This window comes from Ischnura elegans, chromosome 3 (assembly GCF_921293095.1).
Source record: "Ischnura elegans chromosome 3, ioIscEleg1.1, whole genome shotgun sequence".
Taxonomy (NCBI): Eukaryota; Metazoa; Arthropoda; class Insecta; order Odonata; family Coenagrionidae; genus Ischnura; species Ischnura elegans.
The window spans coordinates 115,532,813-115,542,904 of NC_060248.1; the positions used below are offsets into that span (position 1 = coordinate 115,532,813).

The 10,092-nt window shown below is 38.1% G+C and overlaps 1 protein-coding gene across 1 annotated transcript; it reads left to right on the forward strand.

Moving 5' to 3' along the window:
• Nucleotides 1–3,282: 3,282 nt before the first annotated feature.
• On the forward strand, nucleotides 3,283–8,519 carry LOC124155096. Its single transcript, XM_046528832.1, has 3 exons — nucleotides 3,283–3,387; nucleotides 5,371–5,691; nucleotides 8,072–8,519. Exons 1-3 carry the CDS (start codon nucleotides 3,382–3,384, stop codon nucleotides 8,306–8,308), a joined length of 564 nt encoding a protein of 187 aa, XP_046384788.1. The 5' UTR covers nucleotides 3,283–3,381; the 3' UTR covers nucleotides 8,309–8,519.
• The last annotated feature ends 1,573 nt before the right edge of the window (nucleotides 8,520–10,092 follow it).

Genomic DNA, 10,092 nt, shown 5'->3' on the forward strand with positions numbered 1-10,092 from the left:
GTTTTCTCTGGAGGTTCAGCTATTTCTTGTAATCCTCCAAAACGTCATTTCTGCAGCTTCGAGTTTATCCAGATTTCGTAATTGACTTTAAAGTATCATATAACTTCCTTATCTATTATATCATATCCTACTTTAAACCATCATATATTCATAACAGTGTATATTCTGGTTCACTTAGATGGGTCAAGATAACTAGTTTTCCCCGATGTTCAACCCTAAGGTTACCCTGTAAGGCAGGGGTCTTCAACCTTTTTAAATGCAAGGGCCAAAAGTCGATTTCACATCGTGCGGAGGGCCACAATGCTCCACGTAGCTTTACCACACCACATCAATAAAATTTAAAAATTATATATAATTTTTAACCTCTATTGGTTAAAAAGTTCAATCAATGAATGCGATTTTTAACATTTATTTTTGACTAGTGTGTCGATATTTGGTTCGCGATACAAAATTTTCTTTAGCCTCTAGGGGCCACAAGAAATTATCTCCCGGTCCCCATGGGACCCGAAGGCCGAGGGTCAAAGACCCTTGCTGTAAGGGACACTCGAGATATTCTCAGCGTTCGCGAAGGTGGCGAGCAAAATCAGAACTGAATTGAAACGAAAGCATTAAACCAATTTCCTTTAAACCCACGAAAAATGATATGTATTAGTACAAGATATGTAACTAAAATAAAACTATTTCATAGGGAAATAATCTCATAAACTAATGTCACAACTTGGCTTGCCCACCCCCCTAGACCACAGCTTGCCCCCCCCCCCAGTTATGATCCTGAGTACGCCCTTGCCATATACTCAAATGTCTTCGGGTATCCCTGATTATCTTCGAAAGTATGTTCTAGGGCGGATCCAGGATTATTTTTTGGTATGAGGGAGGCCCAAAGGTATGACAGATCTCCACAATTTTGAGATTTAAAACAACACGCAGCAATTACTATACGAAATTTTCTCCTTATTTTAATATGATAATTATTAATATGAAATTAAATGATTGAGGCTCCTTAATACACAAAACTAACGAACGAAATGATAACAGTATTAAAAATATTGTCTATTTTTTAAGCGCCTGGAGGGGTGCCACCCCTATATCCGCCTGTGAGCATGTTCATACATTTTCGTGCACAGGTACTACACGATCCCTTAAAGTCAGAACCATACATAGATTACGGTATTTTCCTTGTCGACTTCTTGGTTCATTGGTCCATTAAAAATATCTAGTGTAAGTCGTCAGCTTGTGTGATAAAAGAATCATTCTTAGCCAACGCTACGGGCTTGAATGTATTCCATCTTCAGGGATACATAGAAAGAATAATATGACGGTATAACACCTACATCTATGCTTATTTGACAAATTAGATACTATTTTTAAAGGGATAGTTACCGTAGAATTTATTATATCGGTACATCATTGTTGTTACTTCATATTTGGATGAGTCCTTCAACACGTATAGAAAAATCTCGGAGAAAGTAGATTAAATACATAATGAAATCATATGAAGGCACAAAATCTAAACCTCACAGCATGTTTTAAAATGTCAAAAACAAATATGTTTTAATGATATGTATTCCTTCATGCGTATATTAATGGATGTTTACGCTTTGTTGTTATTTAAGGATTTATATAGGGTTTCTAATTGTATGTACCGACATCCAGCTGATCTATTGTCAGGTAAACAATTGAATATCGTTTTCATGTTGTACGTGTTGACCCGTAAAATTCTCTTTTAGTGGTTCCTAGAGATAATATGCAAATATTCAAGTATTTTAAGTTCTATTGCTAGATTTATTCCATTATGTGTAAATGTTGAAGGATTCATCCAAATACGAAGTAGCAATAATGGTGTACTCAGGTAATATAAAAATTGTATCTAATTTGTCAAATAAGCTATGAGATGTTGGTTTTGTAGTCTAATATGATTCTATCCATTTAGGCATGAAGATGGAATTCATTTAAGCTCGAAACTTTGGCAAAGAGTGACTTTTAAATCATCCAAACTGACGACTTACACACGATATTTTAAATAGGCATATGCAGATAACATTTTTTGGAGGGTATATATGACATTACAATGGCGTTTATGCTTTCCAATATACTTTTCATTTCACTTGTCATTTTCGAGGGGCGCTATGCAGGATGCTTTGTTTTCTGCGCAAGGTTCTTTGTTTGGGAAAACAAAGCAGCTCAAGGCTCTTTAAAATGACTAGTGAAAGTAACTCACGCTTTGAAAAACTTTATTGCGCTTTAAGAAATGCTTTTTTATCTACACTTGCCATCCGAAAATGTAAATAAATTTCATTTTTGATTTCGAGCCTTTAAATCATACTTTACCGCATCAATACGACACATATCTTTCGTTTCTGAGACAATTTGGTTATTTTTTAGCTTTACTGAGCAATTTACGCTGTTCCGTATGACCTACTGTGATAGATAAATTTGCGCTAAAATTAACCTGTGATTGGTCATTTTTCCAATCTATTTTCATCAGAAGAAAACCTGATAATAGTAGCTGAGTAGTCAATTCGTAAAAAGCCATTAAGGTGAATTCTGATCCAATTTTACATTCAAAGACAACCATTAGATCAAGAATGTGAGTGGATGATGAAATCCTGTGAAGAATATTTGTAAACTGCGGAAGATTATCAATATATTTTTTTACGATGATTAAATGGCAGGTGGTTGAAGTTTTAATGCATGGTCTCAATCGTCATGGATACTTGATAAATCAAATATAATATCTTAAGCATAGTATCGCGCACTTGCTGCTACGGATTCCGCTAAAAATAAGCACAATAAACGCATGTTCCACAATACAGAGCGGTATCAATTTTAAAGCCCCTTAAAAAATAGAAGGCCTTGAGGTGGTGGCCGGAAAGAGGCAGGTCGACGCGACGTGCCGGACATCTGATAGCACGTGCGAGAGGCACGCGCCGATTGGATCACGTCCGATGACGTAGAGGCAGGCGTTCAGTCTTGCAAGGGGAAGCCGACGAAATCAAACGAAACAATGGCTATCAATCGCGTAACTCAACGTAGGAGTCTGTTAAGTGGCAAAGGTATGACACGGGTTACTCCACAGTTGCGAAACGATTCTATCACGTTCTATCAATGGCGCGACAATGGGTATCTCTCTTGGGTCAGGGTCTCCGGCCACTTTGGGAGGGTATTTTCTGGGTCGCCTCGTCAAACATCCAAGGGTATAGGTGCACCGCATACGCATGCCATTTCTTAACGTCCCTACGTTTAGAAGAGGGGCTCGTAAGTCATCTCTCAGCTTCGAGGCACTATATAAACTCTCCATCTGCGAACCTCAAGCATCAGAAGCTCATCGGCTCTTCCGAGGAACAGCTAAGGGATCGCAAAGGCAGCTAGCCCACTCTCAAGATGAAGGTATGTGATCAGTTACTAATTCGAAGAGTCTTTTCTCTGGAGTTTTTATTCTGCATAGGTAGCGTCAATCAAGTACTGATATCTTGAAAAATGGATACAGTTCCTATTAAACAGTGACGATTAGGTATAAAGAATAGCTATTAATATACAATTAAAAAGTTTGCTTAACAATTCAATGCGCCAAAAGTTTACTTGCAATGCTCCGATTTTTCACGAAGCTGCTTTGATATCAACACTACATGTAGATTTATCGTAGGAATCGTAAATCATTTAAACGTGAGGAATTAAAAATAGATTAACTTTCAAAATTATTGCTCTTTTTACCCAAATAATCTGAATGTTTCCTTTGTCACAGCATTGAAATATAAATAACGTTATTCTCTCGTCCATCCCTTGTAATTACAGCAGATATTATCATTAAACCTGATATTAATGTATTATTGCAGCTCATTTTATGTTAGATCTCTTACGTTCATCTTCCCGCCTTGTTGGTTGAAAATTACTATGCTAATTTCATTACATAAAACATTGAAATTTTAGACTGTACTTAAGGAAGATGTCTAGATTTACTCACAAAATAAGAGCCATAGACAGAAATCTCATGTGGGACAGTCGGGCGTTCTTGTAAAGCATCATTTGTTACTGGTGTAGAAAATTATGATATTTAATTGTATTTCAACAGAAGCTTCCGTATTACAATAGAGGATTCTTCAGTCGGCCTCTAAATGTGTTGTTACCCACCGCGCTTTTAAATGCGTTTATATATACGCCATTCGCGTCGTTGAGGGACAGATTCAGGCCTGGAACTTAGGCGGGGTGGAGGGGGCACGTTCCCCGAGAAAATTAGAAAAGTTTATTTAATTTTTCTAATTAAATTATTTGACAAAATTATTAATTTATAAATTATTGAACAATAAAATTAAAGCTTCTTAATAGCAAACAAGCGGTGTGTAATTTCATCTACTGCATCTCAATAAAAGGCTACGGATGCATTTTATTTTAGCGGTGGAGAGAAAGAGAGGGAGGGAGATCGGGGAAGTGGGGGTGGGGACGGAAAACTGATCTTGGCCCCCCTGAAAAAACTATTAGTTTTAACTAACTAACTAAAAGTTCCGGCTATGGGTAGATCGATACGAATTTATAGAATAAATAAGGTATCATTAGGCCTCTTAACCGAAAATAAAATTTGTGATGATGCGATGTATCAAATGCATAACTTTTCAACGATTTTCCTAGTGATTTTAAATTTAAAACGAGCGTGCTGCGCCCGCTCCCAGCGGGCTTCCCTCGCTCTTTTCAATGCAGGTCCACAGAGGGATAGGCGCGTTTCTAATTTTAAAATGTAGAAAAAAAGTGGGGTCTTATGTACAAATTCAATTGGATGTTCATGTACAAATTGAGGTCAGAGGACCTCTTTAAACACAGCATTGGAAGTAATTACACTATCCTCTGTTAAACGCACATGATGACTCATACTTAGGTATCAACAGGAGACTTGAATGTGGAATCCGCCGCATTTTAATAAAAGTTATTCAAAGAATGCGAGATATTGTTGCAAATGAACAAATGTATCAGTTTGTGCGCCGTTAACGTCAGGAATATTGACCGGTTTTTGTTTTTTTTGCTTTTTCTTTTGTTTTTATTAATTATTTAAAAACCAATTTTAAGGAACAATAGCAATATTTAGGAAGTATGATATGCCGTCTTATGTTCTCTGATAAATTCTGTGCATTTTGGTACCTCATTTGTAGAGTTTGGTTGCGTATAAGTTGAGAAAAAGGTATCTATACAGTAGAAATAATATAGAAGATCGAAATTTTTGAGAATAAATGGATCTCTATCCACACACCGTCGCACTGCGCGCCTATTTGGAAACTGACTAAAAGCCCCGGAAGTGCCTAATCTTCCATTCAGGCAAGGGGCCTCATCTATGCAGACCCCTTGCCTGAACCACAAATGCATCGCTATTCTCGCAACGAACAGGTCTCAGTCGTGACACTCCTCTCCGCCACCGTGCTGCTCGCCTCGCTGGCGAGTGCAGAGCCACCGCGCGGGAGGTTCCAGAGGTTCCAGAGGTTCCGGGGGTTCTCCCAGCGGCAAGTGGAGGCGGCGCCCGAAGAGCCCCCTTATCCCCCCAGCGGATGGAAGCCGGAGAAGCCCTTCTATCTGCCTGGAGAGGAAGTGACCACGGAGGCGGAAGCTGAGGTCGTGACCACCACCACGGAAGCACCCGCGGAGACTACAACGACTGCAGCTGCCGAAGAGACTACAACAACTGCAGCTGCCGAAGAGACCGAGCCAGAGGTACGAGGTTCCTATTCCAGATTCCTAAATTTTCATTCCAATCCGTCATTAGAAGCTGTTCCCTCGACAGAAATTATATCTAATCCAGGCCATGCTTTTACAATTCAATTCGGACTTGAAATTGTTAGCGGCTGGTGTCCTAACACACCCCGCCGCACACCTGATGAGGTGGCTTGTGGGGTAGTACGCAGATGCAGATGTAAAAATAATGATCATAGCATTGCAATAGGATTGTTTCCTGTTATTTTTTATTGCCTAGATCGAAAGATTATAACTCCTGGAGTACGTATTTCACGCTTTTAATTTTTAAATGACGATATCTATTTTTCGCGATTAAACGAAAAGAGAAAAATTTCAAGCGAGCGAAAACGCGACGACTAAGTATGAATGCTGGGAAAAGCCCGTGTGACGTCGTTCTGGTTCTGGCTGCCATCGTGTGAGGTCAACTTGATGCGAGGCTTTGAGCGCCGCTACGATGCAGGCTGCTGGCAGGTAGCGCTGGGCTTAAATAAGGATTATTAATACCCTATCAGACGAAGGAAACTTTCTGACCATAGGCAATTTTAATAGATGATTATTAAGACATGTTTCCCAGAGCTCTGTGCCTCATACATGCATTGGTAATCTCAGACGATGTAAAACTCCTATCTACTCGTATAATATCTAGGTCCCTGTGACGTCACGTGGAGTGGCATCGCATGGGCGCCAATCAGGCCTTTTTCAATTGAGGTTAAAATTGACCATTAACATTCGTCTAAACTTGGATATCTAAAACCAAATAATTTGTATATTATGAATACATTAATGGTGGGTAACGAACCGCAATATATGCATTTCGTTTTCTTTGATGAAGGAAGCTACCCTATACTAACATTGGTGTCTATACTGCAGCCCTATATTCGTTCCTATCTGAAAATCTAATGATGCATGCAAACACATAATCGATCACGATGTATTGATTCTCGCAAGTGACTTTAAAATACCGTCAAAATTAGATGCATGTACCTACAAATGTAACTTTCATTTTCATTATGAAATGGTTAGATAAGACATGATTAATTTTATTACTTGTTTAAAACAATATCAAAGCAAATACGATTTAATTAGAGGACTATTTCTTAAGTATAGCCGGGAAAATCTATAAAATTTTGATAGATTGGTGCCATTTTGCTACATTTGTCTTAAAATTCTGTGAAAACACGTGTTTATGCAATTCAAAGTTCTTCAGTATCATCTTTTATTCAGCATGTACTTAATACCTAGTAGGCTTCAGTTTTTTTTGGAGGAATGTTTGTAATATTTTCTTCAACACACGCATAACTTCGTCAAATTTAGTCACTCATAGCATCCTGAGTTTTATGCACCACAATGTATCAGGAAAAGCGTAAAACATTTTATTGTTGCTTATTTATAGTTTAGATGGAGAAAAAGACATTTACAAACTTCCCATTCTTGTTCAGTTATCAATTTGCAGAAAATGTTGGCCAAGATGAAATTTTTCACTACTTACTAGGTTTATTGCACTTCGTCATGGAATAAGATTAATGGATATATCAAACCACCATTGCTTAAGAGAAAATTCGTATTTGGTGACTCAATTCTGCCCTTCATAATTCCACTCGGATTGCTCACAATTCATACATTGACCAAACTATGAATGTTTTCATTTTAATTTGATTTCCACACAAGACGCACTTAATTATAATTATCATTATTATTAAAGTACCCTAACGGTCAAGATAGGTAGAGACGTACTATTTTACCGATCACAATGGCCTGCCTTCCCTCCCAACTTGGAGTTCCCTCTTCAAATCATAATGAAGCCTCCTCTCTTTCATTCTGTCCATAAATGCTATTGTCTTCCTTCCCCTCGCTCGCTTGCCCTGTTACACCTTTTGAACATCCCCTACCCCGCTCAATGCTTGCTCCATCCATAGCTTCTATCTCCTAAATATCTAATCTATAATATTGTCATCTAGAAACTGCCTCTCCTCGCATGAAAAATCAATTTTATTCAATCGATCCATCCGTCAGTTAACCCCTCACCGGCCGAGTATAGTGAAAATATATAATTTTTTCATTTCATTTTACCAAATAACATGCTAAATAAGGTAAATTGGAAATAATGGCCTTAAAAAAGATGCAAATGGTAAAAATAAGCTATGCAACCCGCATCACCATATACATCTACATAATACTCTAGGGTGTTTGGTTGGGGAATTATATTGCCGTCTCGTAGGAGTGTGCCGCTTTCACTGTCAGATATAATCATACGCTTTTTTATCCCACGTATTTGACATACATTGTTTGCTTGACATGATTGCAAACTTCCATAGAAAGACATTCTAGCCTAATGTATATATTTCTCACTTAATTCTAGGCTGCTCCCTCGGATGCAAACAGCGGCAAGCTGACCTCTCAGCCAACTTACTACATCCTAGTGCCTCAGTCTCCTCCTAGTCAACTTGCTCCTCAGAGAGCCGCCTACCAGGTTCTCCTCCCTGACTACTCTGTTCCAGCCAATAGTGCCTACGTTCTTGGTGATGCTGGAGCACCCTTATATTACTATGACAACCAAGGAAGACTTTTGGTGCAACTTGCCGACCGTAAGAAGTAAACACGACTGAATCTCTACGTGATGGAGAACATTTCTTCACGCCACCGATTTTGGAAACCTAGGGTTAAAAATATGGGGAATCATTACCGTTATTATATCAGTATTTATCCTGAGTGGTTGTAAGTCTTTCTATTGCATTGTTATAGCTCTAAATATTTTTGTAAAAAATGGAAATTATCTACTGTTGAAATAAAAATAAGCATCACGAGTAGTTCTTGTCGATTTTATTCTTTGTGCCAATTCACCCTGATGAAATTTCACCTGGATGACACATCGAGTTCTGTGCGTTTATAGTTTCCGGATTTCCATCGCGTTGTTGATATCCACGATGGTAGTTTCGACGCCTAGCCCTCCAACATTCAAGTCAATTCTGACTTGAAGCTGCCGGCGTCTCCCAGGAAGCATCTTCAGGTCAGTACTGATTTATATATAGGAGGGTTAGCCGGAATAACTGTCGTCATCAGACATCAAACAACGCGGTAAGTACTAACACATCTTCTATTTACCACAGAAGTTCTCGTAAGATCTATAGAGTTCTATGCTGTTGATTTACCGCTACATTGTCGGATATTTTTTTAACAAGTTTTTAATTGTAGTGGGGTAAAGTCTTCGCCTTCCAAACCGAAGGTGGTGGGTTAGAGTTCCGCCTGGGTGGGTGGTCCCTATCAAGGGCATAGACGTTTGTGTCGTAAATTGTTAATGCAGGAACTCCCAGTGTAAAGCCCATAATGTGCTGTTTGCGGGGAATTTTCACAGAAAGAAATATCTCAAAATTTCTCAACTAGCATATCGATGGATAAGTTCTAACAACACGTATCTCAAATTCGGCCGGTTTGAAACAGGCATCTTAAACAAAGCATCATAATTTTTAAAAAGAAAATACGAACAAAAAACAACTCTTTGTTTGGAAATGAATGCTTCTTTTTCAATTTTATAAACTTTTGGTTTTTAATTTCAGTTTGCAAGTAAAAAATATTAATAATTTTTTTGCTCTCCTGAAAATCTGCTATTTTTGAGATACGTGTTGTTAGAACTTGGCCATCGATACGGTAATTTGTCGAACGTTTAAATCGAAATTGCGAAATATTTTGTGAACGTGCTGTGAGAGTGGTTCCTGTGAGAGGAGCTAAATCTCCATTTTTTCAAGCTCCAAGGTTCTCATTTCTGATTTTTTCTAAATTGGGTTGGTAATACACCCTTATTAATCTTCCTTTACTCTCATGAAAAGTGTTAGGGAAATGAAACTTACGCTCGTATTTTCCGTATTAAAATTGATGCGTCTCCTATTTCATAGGTAAGTTACGACGAGATTTAAGGGCACTTAAAAAAAACTAGGCTGGGAAACTATTGATGTTACTTGCTACTCCTATTCAATCTGCAATAAGGGTTTTTATCTAGTCCTGTAAGCAAATAGTAATTTCTTTGTAATCATTTCGATAAAATTCGTAATTTCACAGAAATATTATTTCATTTCGCACAAAGTGTTTCATCATACCGTGGGATAAACATGATTTATCACATCCACATAGCCATGTGGCGTAGCACATCGCTGCGTCAGTATTCTTAAACGGACTGTGCAAGGTAGAATAAAATATCTGTAGCAATAGCAAAGTTTTTATTATTCCATCATTAATGCTCAACTTTTCCAAAAAAGATGATCTAATAATAATAGTGATAGCTTTTATGCATCGTGATTGTGGCAACTAGAACTGGAAGTTTCGTTACATTTTGAGGACTCGGTACTCGTGATGCGATTCATGACAGTGATTTGATTCTCCAAATCA

Excerpts from the sequence above, each read along its gene's own strand:
- LOC124155096 (XM_046528832.1), top strand. Across the intron at positions 5,692-8,071 it reads CCGAAGAGACCGAGCCAGAG|GCTGCTCCCTCGGATGCAAA; the intron begins GTACGAGGTTCC and ends ACTTAATTCTAG.